This window comes from Cyanistes caeruleus, chromosome 22 (assembly GCF_971803275.1).
Source record: "Cyanistes caeruleus chromosome 22, bCyaCae1.hap1.1, whole genome shotgun sequence".
Lineage (NCBI taxonomy): Eukaryota > Metazoa > Chordata > Aves > Passeriformes > Paridae > Cyanistes > Cyanistes caeruleus.
In genome coordinates, this window is record NC_141722.1 from 6,121,566 (window position 1) to 6,146,243 (window position 24,678).

Below are 24,678 nucleotides of genomic sequence, written 5' to 3' on the forward strand. Positions count from 1 at the left end.
AATTTGCACAAGGAAGGATCCTCTGAATCACGTAAATATTGGTAAAGAACAAGCATGAAGCAAAGCCTTTGGGTCTCACTGGACTTAAATCTGGTGCAGAAAATATGGGGTTAAATCTAAACCTGAGTTTACTGCAGGAGTAAAGTTATTTATTACAAAAGTAAAGTGCCTGCTCACAGAAATTCTGTCAATCAAATCTTTCTCAGATAAATATTCCCTAATCCAGATTTTAACCTTTTCTAGACTCCTCTCTGTCAAAAACCTCAAAAACTCACAGTGTTTCTTAGGCAGGAATCAGCACACGAGGAAGTAATTAATGAGTGCAGGAGGGGAAAAAAAAAAGAAGAATGTGCTGAATAGAGGCAAAATTGAGACTGAAACCCTCATCCCATGGGCTGTCTGCTCAGTCCTCAGGACGCAGATAAAAGACATTCCAGCTCCTGACAAACTGCCTGAAGAGATGGTGGAGCATTCAGCATCTCCCAGGGTTGGGTGTTTGTGTAGAGACACAGTTGGACAGTAAATCTGTCTGCTGCAGTGAAGTGTCTTGAACTAAGTATCTGGGAATCAGCAATGAGGTTATCCCTGGTCCTACACACACGCAATCCATGGCAGACAAATGCTGCCGTGAAACATTGCATCGCATCTGGTTTTCAGAAATAACTGCAATAATGAGTTAATTCATTAAGGAAAGCCTATAATGTTTAGTGGAAGCTGCACCCAGAGCCAGGACCGTCAGCCAAATCACCCCGTTTCCAGCAGGCTGAGTCTCACCCAAGGTTTGGCAGAACAAATCCACTAAATCCACTTAAAATGCTTGAGGTGGGGGAAATCCTACCATAAAAAAGTTACCTTGGATAAATCATATCCTTACATGAACACTGTGCCTCGGTTTTCTTCACAACAAATGAGGGTGACAGAAGTGTCACTCAACTAATTCCCAGCAGTGCTGTAAAGCTCAATTAATTAATATTTACAAAACCACCATGCACAATTCTTCGAGGGGAATTGCTGCTGAAGAACTGTTGTGATTGTTGCTTATTCCCCAGGCACCTGAAAGAGGGAACGTGGCAGAATTCCAGAAGAAATATCCTTGTGAGCTCAGACAAAAGATGAGCCAATCTAACAGTCAGGGTGCTGGTGCAGAGAAGATTCATTACAAACCTGGGGGTCTTAGATATGAGCTCAGATCACAGGCAAGCCTCCAGGAGCTTTGTCTGTCCCATGAGGTAAAAAATTATGGAATGGTTTGGGTTGGAAGGGACCTTTAAAGGTCATCTTGTACATCACACACCTGGGTAAAACCAGCTGGGCTCTGCCGGAAGAGAAGAGCCCACGTGGAGGGCATGTCCAGAACACCTCGGAATCCCTCATTCCTGGAAGTGTCGAAGGCCGGGTTGGACAGGGTTTGGAGGACCCTGGGATTGTGGAAGATGTCCCTGCCCAATGCAGGGTAATGAGACGAGCTTTAAGATCACTTCCAGCGCAAACCATTTGGAAAAAGCCAAACTCACAGCCTTCTCCTCACGCCGCCCTCCTGCCTTTACCAGCTCCTATTTTCCCGAGGAGAAACCACAGCTTTTAAAGAGCTCTCGTGAGGATGCTTTCCCGGTTAATCCATTCTCGTGTCTAACATCCATCTCCCGTTAGCAACAGGTGCCGGCAGCTCGTTTGGAGCAGGGAACACGGGGACGACGGGGCTCCAGGTGATGCCTGGTCCCGGCGGTGGCAGAGGGAGGCGGACGGGAAGCTGGTCCCTCGGGGGGGCAGCAGGGCTCGGGACTCTGTTGTCCCCCTCTGTCCCCCCCGGTCTTCCTCTGTCCCTTCCGGTCCCACTCTGTCCCCCCCGGTCCCCGCAGCCCCTCCCGCCGTCGAGGGCGGACTCTGGGCCGCCGCAGCCCGGATGCTGCCGCCGCCGCCGCCGCCGCGTTCCTGGCCGTTCTCCCGGCCCCGCTGCCGCCACTTCCTCCAGGAGCTGCCGGCGGGGGAAGCCGCGGGGAGGGGGCCCAAGAGCTTCTCCTCCTCTCGCCGGGTTATTTTTTCCGGTGGCTGCTCCAGCGGGGGAGGTGGGAAGAGCCAAAGGCGGCGGTACCCCCTTCCCGCCCCCCCCCCCCCTCCGCCGCAGCACATGGGAAGCAAAAGTTTTCCTCCTCCTGCTGCTCCTGTTCGGTGCCCTCCGCCGGCTGCCCTCTCCCCGCAGCCCCCCGGACCGCCCCCCGGGCCGAGTATGCGGCTGCTCCGCTCGGACACCGATATCCCGATGGACAGCGAGGAGTAGAGCCCGGCAGGAGCCTCTCCAGGGCCGGGAGGGAGCGAAGGCGAGCCTGCAATCGTACCTTCCGGAGGGATCTGCGAGTTTGCGGAGAAAAGGGGCTGTTGGGCGGAAAGAATCAGATGCTCTAGCATCGCCGGCGAGGCAGCACTGCATCGCCGCGCTCCGGCCCCGCCATGGGCACCGGGATGTGCTCGAGGAGGCAGAAGGGGCTGCTGCAGACCGCCTTCTGCCTGGCCACCGTGGCCTGCCTGACCTCCGGAGTTTTCCTCTACAACCACTTGCAGCAGAAGGTGTGGAACGCCGAAGCGCTGGCGCAGAAATACAAACAGCAGCAGGAAGCACTGTCAGCCCAGCTCCAAGGTGAGTGACCCGCTCTGGAGGTGTCTGTGTGTGCACACCTTGCCCCAACTTCTGTCCCTCCCAGCCATGAGCAGGGTGCCCTGGAGACGTTCATCTCTTGGCTTTAAAGATGCTGTTCCCGTTTCCTTTTTCCCCTATTTGGATGTCAGCAATTAGAGCAGCCATGAGTCTGAATTTGCTGCTCGCAGCACAGGGGGGTCGGCGAGCTCAGCTGCGTCACGTCTATTACATTTCTTTTCCCTTTGGCTGCAGATCTAAACCCCTGTCACGCGAAATGTGAGGCCATGAAAACGCATGGCTCTGAGATGCGGCTTTGCTCTCTCTGCCCCGTGTGGAAGTGAGCAGAGAGGGAAGGAATCTTTGACTAAAGTTTGTTGTCACAGTCTGCTGCTGCCCACTGCCTTTGCAAGGTGATAAACCCACTTCTTGTCTCGAGAGGTTGATCCGAGACTAAAAAAGTCGTGCCAGCATTTTAGGGCTGACGGATGCTCCAGAATTTATCTCCCTAAAAAGAGGGGAAGAGGAAGAGGAGGAGGAGGAGGAGGAGGAAGAAGAATTGGCTTTTCTGATCATGCTGACCAGCACTTGGTTCCTCTGGCAAGAGCTGCCGCAGACCGGAAGGCAAACACAGTGTGTGGATTCCTCCTCCCCCTCTCTCCCCTCGTTTGTCCTCTTTACATAAATGCCTCACTGTGGGAAAATAGGATTTTAGCCCACGGGGAGCTGTCAGCAGGGAAGGCTGAGGACACGCAGTTACTCCACCGCTGAACTCTTATCTCCTTTGTCCAGCCTATCATTCCAGCCTTGCTGGGCCAAGGCGACGTTTCTATCAGCTGTCACAGGATTTGGAGTCTCTGGAGGGATTTGCTGAGCTCCCCATGGAGAGGTTTGGTGGGGATCCCCTCGGGGTACGCAGCACTTGGGGTGTTTAATGCTGGAGGACGGGCTGCCTCTGGAGTACCCACAGAATTAACAGAGGTGGCCAAAAATTGTTCTTCTCAAGGTCAAGACATTATTTAACCCATTTGCCCCCACCCCCTAAAAAAGTCCGTTTAGATCACAGTGTTTATAATGGGAAAACTTCCCCAGCTAAAATCAAATACAGGGTATCTGTCATGACCTTCCTGGACACATCCAGGGATATTCTTCCTATGGCCTGGATTTCTGGGGCATTCTGCAGACCTGTGACTCGACATTTGTGTCTTTTAGGGTTACATCTTCTCCTGATGGTTCTGTGATGCAAATGGAGCTTCCTGCCAGGTGCCCAGGGCTGTGTGCTCTGTTTTCAGAGTGTGGGGGCTGTGTATGTCCCTCTCCAGGAAACAAAACCCAACCAGCCTTGGGAATGGATCGGATGTGTGTTCAGGTTCAGTGCTGTTATCTCATGATTTGGTTCCATTTTTCCTTGCTCTACAAGGTAATCAAACACGTACAGCTCAGCCCCAGCCATGATTCCCACCTGCATCCTGAGTTTGGGATGTGCAGAGATTAGCGGGGCAGAACTTACAGAACCCACATTCCTTCCTGGTGTATCTCTTGCTCCTCTTGGAGAGAGGGGCTGCTTCTCCAGAGAATGACAGTGGTAGCCTCAGGGAGCCCCAGTTCTAGGAACAACAGGCCAACCACTGAGCCAAGCTCATATTTTTTCCACCCAAATATGTGTGACTGGCAGAACTACAGCCTGTTGCTTGGATTTCTAACCGCCTGTCAGTCCTCCCATCCCTAAATACAGTTGTTGCCATGGCTACCCTTTTTTATTTTGAGAAGACACTCACTTGTCCAACAGTTTTAACAAAGGCAAGGCTTCTTTTTGGATTTGGCTGCTGGGAGGAGCCTGGCATGGGGAAGATGGGAGTGATGCTCATGGGAGTCTGGCAGTGCAGCAGTGCTTGGCACATTTGGCCGTGGCTCTGGTGCTGTGGCTGCTCCCTGCAGTGCTCTGGGGACAAACCTGGGCTCTGTCCCTGCACTTGTAGCATGACTTTAATTCCTGTGTCCTCTTCTGCACTTGGTCCTGCTTTTTCAGCAAGGGGTTTCATTGTTTCAGCAGCTCCTTTGGCATCAGGTGAGGGTGCCTTAGAGCCGAGTCCTGGCTGGATTCCAGCTGGATTTAGACACTGACCACCCTCCATTCTCTCCTGTAGAAGCAAATTGTTCAAGACTTCCTGGCTCCCTGGCCTCGCGAACTGTGCAGTGCCAGTTGGGTCAGATGAGTTGTTGCTGTCTCTCACCACAAAGATGAGTAAAGAATCATAGAATTTTGGAATTTTGTCCTGAGTTGAAAGGGACGCACTGGGATTATCAAAGTCCAACTGCTGGTCCTGAACACCCTGGGGTGCTGAGATGCTGCTGTGTGCAGTGCTGACTCCCTCCTCTGTGTGAAGCTAAACCCACTTTCTCTGGGCTCTGGGGACCTGTAGGAAAGGCAGGAGAGATTAAAACTTTATTTTCTAGTCACTGGAGGTTACTTCAGTTTATCTGACTTACAAAAACAGGGTCAGGGAGAGCCAGATTTTGTGCTGTAAAATTCTGAATCAACAGCCTGTGAACTGGAGCTGTCCCTGAAGCCTTCCCTGCTCTGGGAAGATCCTTAGCATCCTTAGGATCTGTGGCTGTGGGTGTTAACACAGCCCATTGTGGTGGGAAGTTCCCATCACATCAAAGCCTTGCCCTCAGGAGCTCTGCTAGATCAGACTGCAAGGAAGTCAGACGTGAGAGAGTCAGAAAGTGAGTGCCCAGGGTTCCCAAATCCTGTGTGAAGCGGCTGATGTTCTCAAGCTGACAGTTCCCTTGGACAAGGCTTTTCTAGCATGGAGGAAAGAAGCACCCATGGCCCTTTGTGTGCTCAGCTGGGGAGGCCCTCAGGGTTTCATCTGAGCGGTCTGTTGAGAAAAGTGCTCCTAAAAATAAAGCTATCACGGAGGAGACACTTGGACAGCTGCAGAGATGGGCTTGCTGCTTAGGAGGAGGAAACATCCTTCCAGGTTGAAACCACTGCTGGAATGGTTTGGACAATGTGGTTCAGAAGGAAGTCTGAGTGGAGTGGCCCAGTCCAGGAGAAGCATCTTCATCACTGAGATGTCTGTGTTCACAAAGATAAGGAAGGATTCAGTCTGGCTCAGCTATGGCTCTTCCCCTTGCTGCCCCTTGAAGAAAGTCAGAAAGGACAGAGGAATTTGCTACTCCAGCATGACCTGAGTGGAGCTGTCAGGGTCCACAAATCCACTTGGAGTGAGAGAATGAGTCACTTGGGGCTCTTGGCTTGCCAAGATTTCAGCAGGGAATGGATTAGCACTGGTTTCATGCACCCCACTGGCTTAATTTTTCTGGAGACTATGAGTTATGGCATAACTGACCCCCAATAGTCTTGTCTCTGCAGGGATCTTGGATCTGGGAGGTTTCTTTCATCCCCTCTCCCTCTGAGTGCTGCCCAGTGCTATCCTGGCCTGTCTGAGGGCATGAGAAGCCTGTTGGAGCTGAGTGTGGTGGCATTCACACATCAGAGTGGATTTGTCACCATCCATCAGGAGTCTTCTCTGGCACTTCCATTTGTCATGTGGCTGCTCAGTGTAACATGATGGTCGTAGGTGGGGAGACAAAGATCTACGACTCGTGCCCTCGGTGTTCATGAGACAAAAAAGCCCCATTTATTATTCAGAACTCACTTAAATACTCAATTCAAATTTCCCAGGTTAGACAGCCATTGGCTGATACTTCTCTCCCTGCCCAGCATCCTGGCCAGTGGTGTGCAGTGGTTCAGACATGAATTAGGCTAGCTAAATTAGATTTGTGTTATGGCTAGATTAGATTTGTATTACGTCTAGGTTTACTTTGTCCAGTCCAGACCAGCTGCACTGTCTGGAACAACTGAGAACAGCTCAGCCCTCTCTGTTCTCAGTTGTGTGTGGCCTGGGTTGTGGAAGGGGAAAAAAATCTCTCCTGCATGGTGCTGATGCTCTTCCAGAACAGCTGACTCTGGCTGCTTGAGCCTGGCAGGCACTTGGCCCACAAAAACACAATTTAGCCACTGATCACTAAAGCATCTCTTGCACATCATAGCTTGAGCTTGAAAGCAAAACCTGAGTGCAAATACTCCCAATTTGTGGGTGAGACTGGAGTGTATTATATCAGGAATATCCATGGTCTGCAGCCCAAATGTCCCCTCCCTGCTCCAGGTAGGAGAGTAATTTCCAGGTAGGAAAGATATGTGGGGCTAAATTTGAGGTTTGTGTCATTCTCTGCCTCTCTCTGTTCCCACAGTGGTGTACGAGCACCGGTCCCGGCTGGAGCGATCCCTGCAGAAGGAGCGAGGGGAGCACAAGAAGACAAAGGAAGGTGAGTCCCAGGCAAAGCCCCAGCTGTACCCAAACCCTCTCCTGCCTCAGTGGCTGTCCCTGGGTGGAAATTTGGAACAGTGAAGTGACGTGCCTGTGGGCAGAGGGTGCTGACAGGTGGGTTCTGTTCTCTCCTACTCCTACACTTGTCCTCAGGCCAATCTGTGAGTAACAGCCCTCCTGTCGTGGTGTTTGAACACTTCAAGTGGTGACTAAACCTGGCACATGGACCATGTTTTTTCCTTGGAAAGATGTCAGCTTTCTCCCAAAAGTGATCTGAAGATGCTGAGCTCTACAGGTGCTCAGTGGTAGCAGCATCACTGGACAATGCAGGCTGCCAGGTCCTGTAGAGCTGGTGCTCAGGACAAGACACAAACATGCAGGGCATTTTAAGACCATGGAATACAGCAGGAAGCAGAAAGCCCAACTCATGATCAATTCATGTGCCTTTCAGCAGGGTGCTGTGCTTGGGTGTCAGGCCCCTCTGCACCGGATTGTTGTTGGCAACTTAATAAATTGGATTTTATCTTTAAAAGTGGTGTGTGGGGTGGCATCCCTGCTCCTCACTCCAGCATGCTTTGTGCTTCTGGGTGCTGTATCCAGCATACAGGTTTGGCTGCAGTTCTGTGGCTGCCTGGCTGAGGCAGAACTTGCATTTCTGTGCTGCCTCTTTAATTAATTTGTTGAGGAAATGAAGCATTCTTATAAATGTTACCATGTTGTGGGGTGTTCCTGTTTTAAGAAGCTGGCACAGATGAGATCAGCACATGAGTTCGGGTCTCACAGCAACTTTGGTTCCCCTTTTCCTGAGTCATCTCTCATTTCAGAATACCTCAAAAAGTTATTCAGCTTCCTTGACATCAAGCTGCAGCTTTTTGTTTGTGAGGTAGGAGACCATCAATACACTTGCCTATGGAATGGAAAAGGAAGGGCATTTCTTGGGTAAACAACTCTTATGAAAAATGGAAGGGGCATGGAATGGCCTCCAAGCAGCATCTGCATTCCAGTTTATTGACTGGCAGGCTTTTGCTCAGCAAGGGGCTGAGTTCCTTCTTCCCTCTCCCTCCTCTGCAAAATCCAAACCAGATCCTTGTGGAATTCCAGCTCATTAAACTGTCTCCTTTTCTCCCATTTCTAGATTTTTTAGTATACAAGTTAGAAGCTCAGGAAGCTCTCAACAAGGAGAAGGTAGGTGTGGTTTGTCCCATGCTGTCTGTGGGACAATGGGAAATATTTTTTCTGATGCCACCAGGGTTTTGAGGTCACTGGAAGGCTCCATGTGTGTGTGGCACAGGCTGAACTTTGGCTGACTCCTCTGCCAAATGGAGGATATACTCCATCTCAGGGAAAGGGCTGGAGTTGTTCTGCCTGTTCTCCCACGTGTGACAGCCAAGGAGATGATTCCCAGCTCCTGGTGTGACAGGGGAATTGTGAATTCCATGGGACAGAAGAGGCTGAATGCAAGGCTCATCATGGGAAGAAAGGCCATGGTGATGCTGGGCAAAGCATATCCATTGTTTTCTGTCTCCAGGGATTGTCAGCTGATTTTCACCGGCCTGTGGACTCCCCACTCAGTGGGGAAAAGGATTCTTCAGTGAGGGCAGGGAAGAAATGCATCCTTGGGATACAGTCTGTCACATTCACTCAAGTTATCAGGCTGGCTTTATTCCTTTCCCAGAGCATCTGTGGATGAGATGTGGGAGAAGGGGAATCACTTTTAGGCTGCTCCTCTGTGGGTGAATGTCAGCCTGTGACAGAAAAATATCTGAATTTTTTTTAATGGTGGGCAACTCCCTTGCAATTTGGGCTCATCTGCTAGGGATACTTCAGACTGTATTGAGTATTTATTGAGTATTTATCATATTAAATTGGGGGTTGTAGTGGCAGTCTCTACATGGCCTGTCATTTACACTTCATGATGCTGCTTCCCTTTGCTCTGAAGTGCCCAAACTCTGATGCCAGCAGATGTTTTGTGAACCTGCCTGTGCTGGGACTGTACCCTCTCAGGTGGCACTGCTGCCGTGGGGACAAAGCCTTTGGGCACAGTGGGTGGTGACTCCACACCTGCTGTGAGGGGATGATGTTGCTGGGGTGAAAAATGGCACCCTGGGGACACAGAGGAAGGGGGTGACCCTTGGTGAGCCTGAGCTGAGCTGTTGGAGTGACACCGACCCCTCTGGAGTGGTGAATCCCTCTCTGTTGCTGCTTTGAGCCATATGAGCTCTGTTTGGCTGCTCTGCCTGCTTACAGAGTTTGCCTGAGGGCTCACTCCATTGCCTAGTGATCCTTTTTTTTTTTTTTTTTTGGGGAAACACTGCAGTTTCGGTGTGTGGGTGACAGCCTGAGCTCTGCTGCCTTCTCTTCCTCCCCCTCAGCTGCTGCCAGGAGAGCTCAGCCTTGCGGGAAGGGGTTCAATGCATAAAGCTCCTTCAGCACCAGGGCTTGCCTTGACAAAGTCCTGAGGGCTTTCCCTGTGGGCTGGGGAAAACCACTCAAAATGTGAATTAACCCCACAATTAATAAATTGCTTGGGAAATGTTCTTTGGAAAAACATTATTTTCCTGTCTTGCATGTTCTGCTTGTCCCCAAGGTGGGCTGGTCCCAGTCCCTCCCTGAGGGTGTGAATTTGGGCAGGTGCTTCTGTGCATTTTTTCTCCCTCCCTTGGATTTTTCTGGACTCTAATGGCACTGCTGGATCTTTTTTCTCCCCAGCAAGACTCCATGAACAGATACGGAGCCCTCAGTTCCCAGCACAAGATCCTGAAGGTAAGGAAGGTTTGGCTGCTGTGTTCTAAGGGATGGAAAATCCCAAGATTCCTGCACTTGGTGAGGAGATCCGTGTTGATCCACTTTTCTCCCTGACTGCTCAGGTCCGGGACAGTTCCCTGTTGACTCTGTCTCAGGTTACAGCTCTCACCCACAACTTGTTTCAATAGCAGCCTTTCTGCACTTTTATCATTCAGGGTTTTGCTGGTTTTCTGGGTCTTGGTGTGAAAATGGGTTTATTCATTGGAGCTCACCCTTTGGGCTTGTACAAAATATTCCAGTCCATGGAAGAGGCTCAGAGCAGGGAAGCTTGTAGCATTTTATAGCATTTTATACCATTTTATAGCTTATTACCTGCTCTACCTGAAGTGTATCTTGATGTTCAATTTTGCTTTTGTTGGAGCAGTGCAACTGGGTGCTGCTGGGATGGTTTTTATTTAACGTTTTTAGTCTAAACCTTGGCAGTGAAATGCTAATTTAACTCTGGGATGGAGAAAGAGGGCTGGGTTCCAGCTGCCCTTAGCACTGCTGGGCTGGATTTCTTGAGCTAAGCTGGACCTCCAGCTGCCTGGCTTTTGGATTCCAGCTTGGGGAAAAGGGAAGTACAGTTCTGTCTCTTGGGTATTCTTCAGCACTGTGGATTCTGGGAACACTCTGCAACAGCAACATTCCTCTTCATAGCAACTGCAGGCTGAGCAGAATGCTCTGCTTTGCTTCTTTCAAGGGGACACTCAGAGCTTTTTTTTTTCTCCTGGCTCCCTTTCCCTTGCTTCCTTTCATTGGAGGGGTGGGAAAAAAAAACCAGCCCCAACCATCTAGTTTTTTTTTAAACTCCATTTACAGCTGCTGAAAGACAAAACCAGCCCTTGGGACTGTGGGAGATTTCAACCCACCCCCCCCACCCCAAGACTGAAAAAGCACTTTTTAGCCCATTATGAGGCTCTGAGTGACACTTCTGTCACTGCAGCCCAGGCAAAAATGTTTCCCAGTGGAACTGGCTTGCTCAGGAGGAAGATTGCTGCCAGGAATGTCATTACCTTGGAAATGGGACATGTCATACATGCCCAGAAGCAGCTGGGCTGGAGGTCCCAAACGTCACCAAAGGGTTCCATGAAGCAACAGCAGCACATCCGGCTTTGGTATTCCTGGCCACTGCTGTCACCCTGGTGTGCTCTGGTCCTCCCTCGATGTCTGATTCACATCTGGATCTGGCACAGCCCCTCAGAGGGGCTTGACTTTGCCTAAAAATAGCATTAGTTGCCTGTGTCTGGGTTCCTGCGGGGGCCAGGCTTTGTGTTACAAAGTCCTTTCTTCCTCTTGAGTGGAGATGAAAATGTTTGGCTGCCATCACTCTGGAGGAGGCATCCTGGCATTCCCTGCAGCAGGCCAAGGAATTCTGGTGTGGACTTCCTGAGGCTGCTGTAACATGGAAAATGATGTGTGGCCTTCCTCTGCTTTGAGTTAAACATCCAGGTTATTGATTCCACTTTGTCCAGTTGCTGCCCACAAAGTTGCTCTTAAATCAAGGCAGAAATAGCTGGGTTTGAGGTGCTGTTATTGCCTTCTTCACCTTCACCTGATCATTTCTGCCTTGGGGAGTGAGGTCTGAAACATCTCAGGCACTTCCTGCTGTTTAAACAGCAGAAGGAAGGTGGGAGGGGAGAACTTGCTGCTCTGAGTGGAAGAACTCCTGATTTTTGGGAGATGAGCTGACTTGGGAATGATGATTTCCACAAACTGCAGTGGGAGGGACCCAGAAATGCCAGGACAAGATGTCATGTCACCCCTCACCCCAGCTGCACTAAACATCATTTACACAACATTCATGTGCTGTATCCTGTAGGTGCTGCTTGACTGAGTTAGACATCAGGATTGGGAGGTGGAGAAGGGAATCTTCTCACTCAGAAGGACATGAGAGGTCCCTGGGCACCTCAGGATACTGGCCTTGGTGGAACTGACTGGGTCAGGAATGTTCTGCTTGCAGATAATTAAATTCTCTGATTAATAATCCCATGTGGGCTGTTCCAGACCTCCTGTCTGCAGCAGCATCTTTGGATTCCTGTTGGAGTTTTGCCCCGCCTGGTCCCAGCCCTCAGAAATCATCTGGGAGTGGGAATGCTCCCTGTGCTGGACAAGCAGCAGCCTTGGGTGCTGTGTGAGACCTTGGTTGAGGCATATGTCTCCCTTCCTAGCTCCTGCTACTGTCAGAGAATGAAAATTTCCTCCCTCCTGCCTGGGAGCAATCTGGCAACACAAATTATGCACATCACCTCACAGGCAGAATATAATCGAGAAATTAATTGGCCTGAGCTGATGAGAACTGAAAACTCCTTGGATTTCACAGGAGCTTCTTGTTTAAATCAAACCTCACTAATGTTGTGGTTTCTGAGATGTTTGGTATCAAAATTATTTTAGGGAACTGGTTCCTCTGCAGTGCTTTCTGCTAGGGGCTCTGGTGAGCACTCAAAGTACCTTTGAAAGCCGAAGTGGGAATCTTCAGTTCTCTTTATTTTCCTTCCAGATCTTGTGATCTGGTTAACCTGATGTCGTTGTTCTGTCTCTGGGACCCCTCCATCTTTTCCTCTGCACTGCCTGTGTTTTTGGAGCACAGCTACCTCTCTTTTAATGGAAGATAATTGCTTCAGGAGGAATGCCTGGGCCACAGACACTTTGTTTTCCGGGAGATAAATGCAAGCATTGATAGCATTTAGAGGTTTTTAAAAAAATAAGAATATTTTTTACGTTTTATTTTTCCCCCCAGGAAGCCTCACTGAAATGGCTGCCTGAATCCTGATGGTGTGGCAGGGCCAGGGTTCACCTGAGAGCCACTCAGTCTGCATACATAATTGGTGTTGACAAACTGAATGTGGAAGGAATCTCTCTCTGGGTTACCATGGGAACAACAACAACAACAAAAAAACCCAAAGGAGGTGAATTCTGGTTCAGCAGATCTGAGTAAAAGGATGTTTCTGAGTGTTTTCTGCAAGAGGGGAGGGAAGAAGAGAGCAGCTTTCCAGCTCGCTTCTATCTGGTGAATTCTTGGCCTTCTTGAAATAGTCTGTGGTCTTGTGAGAGTCTTGTTACCCTGGAATTTGATGCCTGTGAGCCCCGTGGTGCTGTGGGGAACGTGGGCTCTGTCAGGATCCCTGCAGAAGCTCTCGGTCCTGTCAGACCAGCTCTGAGGGGTGTCTGGGAGAACTTCCAGGCTGTTGGGAAGCAAACCAAGCAGAGGGAAAAGCCCTGGGTGTCCAGGTGTGTGTCCAACACCTGAGGAAGGTCATGGGCATTTGACCCTCTTCAAAGGTGATTATTCCCACCCTGCAGTGTGCAGGCTGGGATTCCATGGAAAGGAGCAGGGAATGTCCTTTAGAGGTCTGGGAAGTCTGGGAGAGCCCTTGGATTTGTGTTTCACAGGTGTTTGGTTTGATACCAGCAAATTTCATGGCCTGCACTGCAATGGATTTCTGCAGGAGCAGCTCCTGGCCTTGTTCCAGAAAGGGACTTGCCACCAATTTGCCTCCAGCTTACTGGCTCCCAAGGAAACCCCCAGAACCTCCTCCCAAAGCAGAGTTTAACTGGCATTTTACATCTTCCCCTGGACCACTGAACACAGAGAGTGCTTGATTATACTTGGGATTTCTGGCTGCCTCGCTGGAGGAACAAACATTTCTCCTGCCCCCTCAAGCAACTGATTAAACAGACACACTTGGCAATACTCAATTACTCCCCTAGGACTGACTCTAAGCCTTCTTTTTCTCTCCAGAACCAGCATGACGATGTCAAGAAGCAGCTGCTGGACCTGCAGCTGCAGCACAACAGCCTGAAACTGGAGCACCGTAAGAGCCTGGAGACCCACAGCCAGAAATTCACCCAGCTGCAGCAGGAGAAGGACAGCGAGGTCACCAACCTGCAGGGTGAGGGTAATAAAAACTCAATAAACACCAGGCTGAGGAAGGACTGGGATCAAGAGAGAGCAGAGATTCCTCTGCAAGCCCCCAAAAACACCCCCAGGAACAATTTTGTATGATGATGTGCAGTGTCTTGAAGCACTGTCCTGCCTCAGATGGTGCTGCTGGAACAAATCCTGCAAATTCTGACATTTGAGCTTGGGAGCAAAATGAGACACACTTTTTTTTAATGAATGGTGTAGGTCTGTAAAATGCAATTTAATAGTGTGAGTGTTGTAGGTAATGCTGATCCCTTTAATTCCCAAAGAGTAGTTTTTATTCAGTTGCTGTTTAATTATATTGTGGGACTTCTAAGTTTTGCATCTGTTCCTACCTGATGAGGTCTGGAACATCAAAATCTGCTTGTCGATGTTTGGGTTTCTTTCCCTCTGCTCAGCAAAGCGCAGTATAATATCTGATGAGCTTTTGGGTTAGAGGGGGGGAAGTTGAGGACAAATAAATGAAACCTAAGTATTTGATTGTCTCTGTTCCTGAAATACACATTGTTAGAGGGGAATCGAGGGGTTTTTGTTAGACTGGCTTTCAGTGAGTTCCATTCTTAATTTGATGTCAACCCTCACTGCAAGGCAACAGCATGGCACCCAACCTCAGTGGAAAAATGTGTTGTCCCAGGGCTGAATATAAAGAAAATAAACCCTGTAATCAGAAATATCTGTAATTTTTAGTCTTGTGTGCTATTTAGCCCACCACAGAGACCATCCAGTCATGGAAAGATTGCCATCCCAGCCCACATTGCAACTGTGTGTTCAGAGAAACCCTGGTGCCTCCTGTCCTGGGGGTGTTCCGAGAGATCCAGGATCCAAAATCAGGCTGGCATTTTGGGACACAGCCTTTCATTTCTGTCAGAGGGTACATGATGATCCCCAGACCTCAGCACATCGCATGTCTTGGCGCTGCAGTGCTCAGGAGCGTGCAAAGAGTTTGAAAAAGCTCTTTTTCAAGCTCCAACCTGGAGGCTGCAGGCACAACTGTTCCTTAAAAGCTCAGGAATAAACGTGCCTGAGGACAAAGCTGTCCCATGGTTGTTTTCTCTAAGTGGGTCGTGGGGTTTTTTTTGGTATGTACCATCAAGAAGCAGCTTCTTTGTGCAGGAGGAGGGAATCTGTGGACTCAGGAGAGCTGGCAAACTCTTCCTGGGGCTCTTCCTTAACCTCGCAGTTGCCCCAGGAAGGGGCAGTGACTCCCTGCTCCCCCTTCTCTTGAGCTGCAAGGGAGAAGGGAAATAAAAAAGCATTATCTGAGTCCTGTGGCAAACACAGCAGGAGCCTGAGCTGAGAGCAGGAGGTAGGAAAGAGTCTGGAGAGAAGGAATTCCTGGGAGTGCTGGAAGGAATGGTGAGTAGGTTTGTAATTCCTTGGCTTGGAGAGATCTGTGAGGTCAGGGGAAATCGATGGTGAGAAAGGGAGATGCCACACTTGAAAAAACTTTCTCTTTTAAGCAAATTTCTTCTTTTCCTGCAGACACTGTGTTTAAACTCAGAGAAGAGAGCAAGCTCCTCAGGAAGGCTCACCAGGATGTTCACTCCCAGCTCCTCAATGCCCAGGTAACCACCTGGGGTCTGCATCCAGATATTCTCTAAATAATAAATCCAGTTTCCAGCTGTATTCCAGGGTGGTGAGTTGCCTAAAATGGTGTTGGTAGTGTAGATCCACTCTGGAAAATCCTCCAGCCTGGAGTCTATCCCAGCAGCTGAAAATACAGATTTTCTGCACAAAGCCTCCGAATTCCCAACCATGGAACATCTCCCCACATTCCAGATACTTCCAAGTGATGCTTGGATGGGTACAAGTTTTGCATCCTTCTGGGTTGTCTTGACTGGAAGTTTCCTACAAATTAATATCCCAGGAACCCTTCTTGGCTGCCTTTTCCTCGTTCCTTTTATGTTTGCTTTGCTGAGAGGTTTTGTTGGTGTTTGTTTTGTTTTTAATGTTAATTTTAAGGTCACATTTCATGGGGAAGAACTGAAAATCAACAAAGCCTGCTCAGGAATTAATTTCCTGCTAAACTTTGCTTGCTGCTTGGAAACTTTCCTACTCTGTCCAGTCCCTAATTTGGTCCATTGCCAGGTACCCTGGCAAGCACATGAAAAAGGTCTCCCCCTTTCAATTTCCTATAAATAACAAGGGTGGAAATGAGGAGCTTTTCTGAGTGGCTTTTTCAAGCCCTACTTTTCAGGGCTGGAAATGAAAGAAAGAGAGAGATGGGTTGCATTTGCTCACCCAATCCAGGAGAATCGATTTTCCTTCGTCTTGCAAAGTAAATTGGATTGTCAAGTAGGATTATGCCAGTTATTGTCAGCCCTGCTGGGATGAGCACATCCAGGGGGAAATGCCTCCACTGGAAGGAAATTAGGTGATCTGGAGGTACATGAGGAGAGGGAGGCACAGCTAAGAGCAGGATACCCTTGTGCAAAGGCAGGAGTTAATCCATGCCTCCTGCACTGAACAGCATCAGGAAAAGAATCAATGCAGCAGCTCAGGGTAGAAGTGCAGTAAAATGAGAGACAAGACTGACAAAGGGGCAAGATAGAAATTTGGGGTTGTCATTAATGGCTGTGAATTTTCTCCAACTTTCATATGCATAAAATACACATTTTATTCAAAATGTACCTCTGCCAGACAAATAAGGAGTGGCTGTTCCCAGCAGGGATATGTTAAACCCCATGTGAGGTCTCTCTGTGTCTTTCTCCTCCACTCAGGCCCAGATGGAAGAGTTCAGGCAGCTCAAAGAAGCTCTCCAGAAGATGCCAGGCATGAGAGGAGGAGGAGGAGCTGGGAAGGGGCAGCAGCCTCTGGTACCAGCCAGCAGCCGGCTTCAGCTGGGGAGACAGAAGGTGTGGTATTCCCAGGAAAACCCAGGGATAAGCATTCTTCAAGGCTGGTGGAGCTTTAAGATAACAAAGCTGAATTTGCTCTTGTCTTCCTTCCTTCCTTGCAGTCTTTCCAGGCCAGCCAGGAGAACCATCCCACGCTGCCCTCAGCGGTGCCCAGTGCTCAGCGGCTGGCAGGACAGGGATCTTCCAGCCATGATGGCCCCAGGCCACAGCCACATGTGCCCTTCAGTCAGCCAGCCCCAGAACAGGGTGCCAATTCACTGCCAGAGGCCGTGCCAGCCTGGCCAGTGCGGCATGGGGACAGCCACATGGTCAGGTTCACCCGCACCATGAACAGCTTGCCCAACAGGAACCCAGTAGGTTCTACACTGCTTTGGTGTGGCCTTGTCTTGTGAAAGCTCTGAATTCTGGTGTTTGTGGTGCCATGTGCGTGAGCAGTGCTGGCCTCAGGTTTAACACACTGAGTTGGTGGTCTCGTGCCCAGGCTCAGGGGATTGGGTTCTTCTGCCAAGGCTGCAAAGAATAAATCATCAAAGCAGCCCTCCTGGCCTCCTGGGGTGATTGAGAGGGAGTTATGGACAGCAAATCTCTTTTAAAAAAAAGACAGTAATTGCAGCATGGCTGGACTTTAATTACAGTAATGTCGATGTGGGAGAGGTATTTTAGAGGCAGTTTTGTTGCTCCTCTTTTCTTGGAGATTCACCTACCCCAGATAAACCTGGATAATGTAGGATCTGAATTATTCCTTTTTCGCTGCGCTAAAAGAGGAGTCTTCTATTGCAGGGTGGGCAGGTGGGCTGTAGATTTTTTTGGAAGCATTTCAAGATGTTTATTCTTTGATAAAGGATTTTCTGGCCCATAAACCTGTCCAGATTTGGGGGTGTTTGACATCCCAGGTGCCTACATGTGTCTCCTGTGCAGGATGTGAAGATGGTGATGCGCATCCAGGTGCGAAGCCATGAGGAAAGCCAGGCTCCTGGGCTGTCCCTGGCTGATCCAGGACAACCCTCTCCAGCAGAAAAGCTTCCAGTACCAGATAACCACCACTCAGCAGGGATCAGACAGGTGCAAATGCAAAGGTTGGTGACACAAAACTCTTCCACTCTCAGCTTTTGGGGTGAAAATGCCCAAAAGGAGCATCACATGTCTCTCTCATCTTTATTGTGGGTTTGCTTGAAAAATGATTGGAGGAACAGCCTTTTTTTGGTGTGTTACTGGTATTGGTGGAATTCCTGGGAGCCTGGTCAGGGCCCAGGATCCAGTAGATGCTGTACAGACACTGGGGATACCATTTGTTGTCTCAGAAGCACTGGCAGGAGACTGTTCTGTTCTGCAAAAGGAAGAAAATGTCTCTCTCTGGCTGCAATTCATCAAAGCCTGGCCACAATCCAAAAAGTGGCTCTGGAAATAGTGCTTCCTCCTTTAATTTATTTATCCCCTGTGTGTGTGCAGGTTGTGTCTGTTCGGTTTATTGGAGCAAACAGGATTTCATTTCTGTTTAATCTGTAGACAAAACTTCATTTCATTCTAGACTCAGCCTGTTCCTGCCCTTTCTTCTCTTCTATTTTTGTCTGATCACTTAACCTGTGGCCTTTCCGGGGCAGAAACTGTGCTTTGATTATTTCTTTAAATGGCCACATCCTCCCCAAAGTGCTGTGATAAATCACTTCTGCAGGGACCACAGCAGGAACAGCTCAGGGGATATTGTGGTTGTGATGCCTTTTCTGGAGTCCCTAAAAACAGAGGCCAGACAAAATTAAGGGAATAAAAAGCAGTTCTATTTATCAAAGGGCCTTCAGGTGCATTTAGGGCAGACAAAACCACCCAAAATGGACCATGGCTCATGGGTTTTTATCCTTTTATAAATTTGATCCATTTGCAGATTGGGGGTTAATCCTCCAATTCCAGCTTCAGGAAATGAAGGAATTTACCCCAAGTTTGCTGTCCCCAACTCACTTTTGTTTCCATCTCTCAGGCCTGGGGCAGTGAGGTGTCCTTGATTCCCAGGCCTGGAGAGGAATTGCTGTGTCTGCCCAAAATGGGAAGGCAGCAGCTCCCACTGTGTGTGAAGTGTAGAGTTCTGCACTGTGAAAAATGAGGTTCACTCTCCTGTTAAATTTTAAAAGGCTTAATAAAGACAATAGGAGACATAAAATAAAAGGTAACAGCCGGGTGCCTTGGCACGCTGCCAAGAGTACACCTGGTATCTTTGTAACACTTCTTTTATCCCATTCTGCTGTAGGGGTTTAATGCATATTCAAACTTTTCCAAGAAGTATTTTGCATGGCCACGCCCTGGGTCTGCCTTTTTAGAACATGCATCCCAGAAGTTTAATTTCTCTTTATCATCTTTTTATTTGGGCTGGGGTTCCTTCTTCTACAGGTGGTCAGTATTGATAGCAGCCTGGGCCCCATCATCTGTTCACTGGAGGTTATCTTGCTTTGTACAGACAGGACCTAGCCCTAATGTCCAAAATTCTTCTTGACCTATGCCTAAAACTTGCTAGCAGGAGAAAAAGAAAAAGACATAGCAAAAGCATGTAACATAGAACATTCATCTTAATATTTGTGAAAAGCCAATATCACAGTATGGATTTATAACATGCACTAAAGAACTGCAGGGTTACAAATAGATGAAAAATAGAAAAGCTGAAATGCTAAGGCATCAGTTGTTGCAGGCAGGGCCTGGTGTGGGCCTGGTGTGGGTGTGGCTGAGGGCTGTGATGGCAGAATAGCCTTTCCTCACCACGCTGAGCCCAGCCAGGCTCCTGTCACTTCATGTGAGGCAGAAAACTGCATTGATTTGTTTGGCAAGGGATTTTGGTGAGGACAGGGATCCTGCGGTTTTCGGTGTGCTTTGCTTTTCCTGGAGCTATCACCGAGGAGTTACAGAGCAGTTGGAGTTACAAGACTCCAGATCACCTAGGAGTTATAGGGGCTTTTCTTACATGGACTGAGATTTGTGATAAATTTGTGATAAAGAGCACGGAACCCAACCCTGCCAGAGCCAAGAGCAACTCGAGGCTGCAGCAGAGCACAAAGGGGGCACACATCCAGGAATTACTGCCCTGGGAGGCTCTGACCAGTGAGTTCCAGATCAACTCTTGCTGATGGCCGACCTGCTTTTCGGTGATTTTACAATGGGGAAGTCTGAGCTGAGGGCTGCGTAGTGATTCTTCTCACTGAGGGGTTTGTGTGCTGGCTTAAAGAGCCTCTAAAGTTAAAGTCACTTGTCCTTTCCAGTAATTAGAAATTGAAATGTCTTAAGCAAACTTTTAAATCTCATTTGTTTGTGTGCTGGCTTAAAGAGCTGCTAAAGGTAAGGTCATTTGTCCTTTCCAGCAGTTAAAAAACTGAAATGTCTTAAAAAAAATTTTAAATTTCATGTAGAGGATAGGCTGTAGCAAGCAGTGAGCCTGCTTGGAATTTGCTGCAACTTACGGGGGTTAAAAGATTTTGCTTCACTTATTTTTGAGTCCCTGTCAGTGAGATTTCATCCCTTCTTTGCTTCTGAAGCTGCCCCTGACTAAGGCTGTTGAGGTATTTGGGAAGCATTCATTTTAATTTAGTATCATCTTCATTTTCCATTAAGTTGGAACAATGAAGAGGAATTGTAGTTTCGATATTTTTAAACAATTAGATGTGCGTGTTTGGGTATGTGTGAGTCATGAGTAAGAATCTATTTAGAACTGGAGTTTATTGCTATGTGGATGTCATTGTCATATGAATAAGACTAAGGGAGTTCTACAATAAATTGTATTTACAAAGCAGAACTTATTTCTTACTATGTGGCATATTAAATGTTTTTTTTCAAGCAGATATCACAGTAATTAATACAATCTGCTAGTTTTGACTAAAAAAAAAGTTAAATTAGGCCAAACTTCTGCATGTGTTGGAGTATATTTTTTCTCTGCTTACCATTATGAAATGGTTTTATGGAATATTTACTGAGGCAGGGGGGTTCTGTTTGGTTGCAGCTGGAAGGACCTCATTAGCAAGGTGAACGTCCAGATGGATGAGGAACAAGTGCATGGGTACCCCAAGGACCTTCAGTTTGCCCCCAAGGCTGGGCAGAAGGTACAGAGAGGCAGCCCCCAGCCCCCCAGCCTGAGGAGAGGGGCAGAGCAGGCAGCAGAGAAGGAGAGGGTGGATGAGGAGGAGCTGGAAATGGGTACGGAAATGGTTTCCTTTATGATATTTCTCTGCACACATTCACAGAGTATCACCTGCGCTGAGCAGGTTGAGATAAAGCACAAAACTGCTGGCAGTGGCTTTAAGGAGACCCCACTGACTGTCCCTGTCCCTGTCCCTGTCCCTGTCCCTGTCCCTGTCCCTGTCCCTGTCCCTGTCCCTGTACTGTCCCTGTCCCTGTCCCTGTCCCTGTCCCTGTCCCTGTCCCTGTCCCTGTCCCTGTCCCTGTCCCTGTCCCTGTACTGTCCCTGTCCCTGTCCCTGTCCCTGTCCCTGTCCTGGTCCCTGTCCCTGGCAGATGCAGGAGTGATCAACAGGGAGGAGAACATGCACTCACAGAAAGAGGCCGTGGTCCAGGAGCCCATGGTGAGTAACTACAGCATCACAAAACCACTCCAAGGGTTGGAAGGGACTTTAATGCTCATCTCATCCTCCTTCCAGCCATGGGCAGGGACACCTTCCACTGTCCCAGCGTGCTCCAAGCCCCGTCCAACCTGGCTGTGAAAAGTTTTCATCTTTTCATCCTGCCATGTTTCACCTGGATGCAACTCTGGCTTGGAATAAGAGTCCAATAAGTCAATAATTGCCCAGAATTTTCTGTCATGTGCAACTCCAATCTCCTTGGGTCTGGAGGGATAACAAAGACTGTTTTGGGTTTTTTTAACAAACACTAAAAGGCTTGGAGAGGTGCAACAAAGTGTTCCAGGCCAGCGCCTCCTCTTGCTGGGGAAAGAACCTTTCTGCCTCCTGAGGGAATATCCTGCCAGCTATTCACAAGAGGCTTTTCTTGTCCAGATGCCAGTTGATGCTGCAGATCCTGCCCAGGACCCCAATAACCAAGGTGAGGATGAGTTTGAGGAGGCTGAGCTGGAGAGACCTGATTTTGAAGAGAAGATGGGAGGCTCAGAGAAGTTTAAGGAGCCCAGTGTTAAAGAAGAGTCGAAGGAGAAACCACCAAAGGTGACTGACTAGGGACAACTAGCAGGACCAGGGAGGGTTTCTCAGCTGGGGATGCGTGGGCAGAGAGCTTAAGGACTGAAAGGGAAACATCAGATTCCTGGATGGATCCATAATCCCACTGCGAGGATGTGGCAGGTAGGAGAAAGCTCTCTGGCAGGTTGGTCAAAACCAACCTATTTTTTCTTCCACTGGCTGTAATGAAGCTTGAAATTTACATTTCATAGGACTTTCTGGTTCTTTGTTTTGCTTCTGCTTGTGCTTCCTACCAGTACAAGCAGCTGTGCAACTCCAGCTCTGGGGCAGAGTGGAGCAGAATAAGCAAAGGTGACAGAATTTAGGAAATTATCTTTTAGCCATGTACCAGAGCTTGCTCTGGCCTCATCCTCTCTGCTTGTTGAAGTCCCCCCGGCACCTAAAGTGCCCTTAGGAATGGAGAGATGTGGAATAGGGGATGGCTCACTCCCAGCTGTTCCTGCAGAGGGGCTTTTTCAGGTACTTTTCATGCACTTGGGACCAGAACCAGAGACAATAATCTGAGTCTGTGCTCGGGTTCTGGTCAGTGCAGCCCTGTCCAAGGCTCCTGGCAGCAATGACAACATGTGAGAGCTCTGTCTCCTTGTCTGCCTCCTTGCAGATGGAATCCATTTATTTCACAAAGTGTTTCTTGCTGCCTGAAGCCAGACTTTGTATCAGGGAAATGTTCATTTGGTTTGACTAGCAGCTGAACATTGCCTGTTTTAAAAAAGGAGTGTTTTGTCTGTCAGGGTCTAAAATCATGATTAACAGTGGAATTAAGAAAGAAAAAACTAAATCCAGACCAAGGAAATCAAATGAGAGATGCTGACACCAGCAGAGCAACACCTCCTTGAGATTAGTGAAAATGTGGAAAGAATTAGTGACATAAATACCTGGCTTTCAGATCTGGCTCTGCTGTGCTCCCCAAAGCTCTACACTAAATAACGCAAAGTTTTCCAGAGTGCTGGGGCTTGGGGCAAGAGCCCTGGGGCCCTCCTGCTGCAGGAGAGACATCTTTCTCCAAGTGGAAGGAGCTGCTAGAAGGTGGGAAAAGCAACTGGATGGAAAAAATAAATGGAGTTTGTGTTGCCTGACTGTCCCTCTGCTCCCCCTGATTCCTGATCCAGCCCTGACTTCCAGAGCTGGGGCTCTCATCCAGGGAGCTGTGTCCCTGGCGGGGAATAGGAGCAGGCTGGGGCACTCTCAACCATGCCTGGCTGTGTTTTTCAGGATGCTGCCAGACCTCCCAAGCCCAGGGAAGACCCACTGGAGGACTACCAAGAAGATCAGGAGCAAGAAATTGTACGACACCAAGGTTCTTCCTCTTTCCCCCTCTGCTGTGGTGTCACCTGGGTGTGTTGGCAGCCAGGAGCTGGGGAGGACTCAGCTTTTAGGGAGCCGGATGTGAGCAGGGACTCTAGGTCTGCTTCTGCCTGCTCAGTGAGGTCTACAGAATGAACCTGGAGACCACTGCTCCCTTTTTCAGGTGTTCAGAGCGCCTTTTGTGCTCTTTGTCCCTTCATTCTTTCTGTCTGCATCTACCTGCAGCAGCTAAGCTGTGGGATGCTTCCCAAACAGCAACTGTGATGAATCGCAGGCTGTGCCAGTGCAGCAAGGCCAGAGCAATGTTTGTCAAGCATGAGCTAGAGAGGTTCACCCTGGTACCTTCTGGCTCACAGAGATAGAAATGAATCCTCTTCCAGTCTCATTCATTCCCTCCCTGCCCTTTGTGAGTGGCTCCTGAGGATTTTTTCTGCAGTTTCCCCAGGACTGCTGAGGAGCTGAGGGTTTGGGCTGCCTGCTGGGAATGGAGTAGGGAAATAGGGGGTAGGCAGAGCAGCGTTGGTGTCAGGTCTCTTTTCCCTGAGTGAATCCAGGCCTCTTGTAGGTGTCTGCAATGGATGGTTGGAGCTAAAACAATCTATGGAGGCTTTGCTGGCTGCTGCCTGTCCTGGGTGGGGTTTGTGACACAGTTTTAAATGTGGTGGATGTAAAATGTCAGCTTCTCATATCTGCTCTTCATATCTACCCCTCATTCTGCTCTTCATGCAGCAGAGGCAACAGGCTGAGATGTCAAAGTTGCATTGTACTGCCAGGATATTAAATGTGCTTAAAACACCTTGTCTGATCATGACGACACCTCTGTGTCCTGCCAGTGACACCTAAAGGTGCCTGGCAGAGGTGGGTTCTTCCCTATTTTCCCAGGTTTCTAAAGCTGGGCTAGCTTGTTGGAACAGTTCTGCTTGGGGACAGCATGGTGAGCTGTTATTTAGGGTCTACCTTTCCAGCATTTCCTTTTTGCTGATTTTTCCTTCCTGGCTGTTCCCTGTACCCCCAGGAGGATCATGGAGGGGAGGTGGATGACACAGATGACCTGGAGCTTGTCCAAGAGCGGAAGGACCGTGGGTGAATGCAGGGAGCTGGAGGCAAGAAGGATGACTGCTTCTGAGAGCTGCTTCAGAAAAATGGGATACTCCAGGAATAAGGGGATGGGAACTCCTCCTGGGAACTGGCCCCAGAACGAAACACTGCCCAGAACAAAGGCAGGAGGAGGGAACTCTATGCATGCCCTTGCAGGGGGTTTGCAGAGGATAATTCCATGTCGGTGTGGGGCCACTGATGCCTCCCAAGGCGATTCTCAGACTGGGAATGATCTTACCCTGCTGCTTTTCTTAGAAGCACTCTTTGATTTACTGTGTTCTTTGCCCTCTTGTTTTTCACATCCCCTTTCGAAGCTGGAGAGGGGTCTTTTGGTTGGTTTTGGGGGATATTTTTTACCCCCCTGGGCAGTGGAGGGATGCCTGAGCTAGTCCCTGGACTCACTCAACTGATCTCTAATACAAAGGAATCTATCTTCATATTTTGCTCAGTAGTGTTTCTTTAACACACCCTTTACTCCCCTCTTAGTAGGGTGGGGAGGGAATCAGAGGAAATTTCCTGTTCTTTGTCTGGAGCTGTGCAAGAGCACCTGCCATGAC

General features: G+C 48.9%; 1 protein-coding gene across 5 annotated transcripts; it reads left to right on the forward strand.

Moving 5' to 3' along the window:
* The first annotated feature begins 1,730 nt into the window (after window positions 1-1,730).
* LOC111938643 (uncharacterized) lies at window positions 1,731-24,558 on the forward strand. Of its 5 annotated transcripts, none has more exons than XM_023940501.2 (14): window positions 1,731-2,635; window positions 6,896-6,970; window positions 8,108-8,157; window positions 9,682-9,735; window positions 13,499-13,649; window positions 15,164-15,246; window positions 16,402-16,536; window positions 16,641-16,892; window positions 17,458-17,615; window positions 20,513-20,706; window positions 21,030-21,091; window positions 21,521-21,685; window positions 22,931-23,002; window positions 24,039-24,558. In XM_023940501.2, exons 1-14 carry the CDS (start codon window positions 2,449-2,451, stop codon window positions 24,108-24,110), a joined length of 1,710 nt encoding a protein of 569 aa, XP_023796269.1. In that variant the 5' UTR covers window positions 1,731-2,448; the 3' UTR covers window positions 24,111-24,558. The 5 variants fall into 5 exon arrangements, with proteins under 5 accessions (XP_023796269.1, XP_023796270.1, XP_023796268.1 ...); XM_023940502.2 differs by having other exon boundaries at window positions 1,856-2,635; window positions 21,024-21,091; window positions 22,931-23,015; XM_023940500.2 differs by having other exon boundaries at window positions 1,856-2,635; window positions 21,024-21,091.
* The last annotated feature ends 120 nt before the right edge of the window (window positions 24,559-24,678 follow it).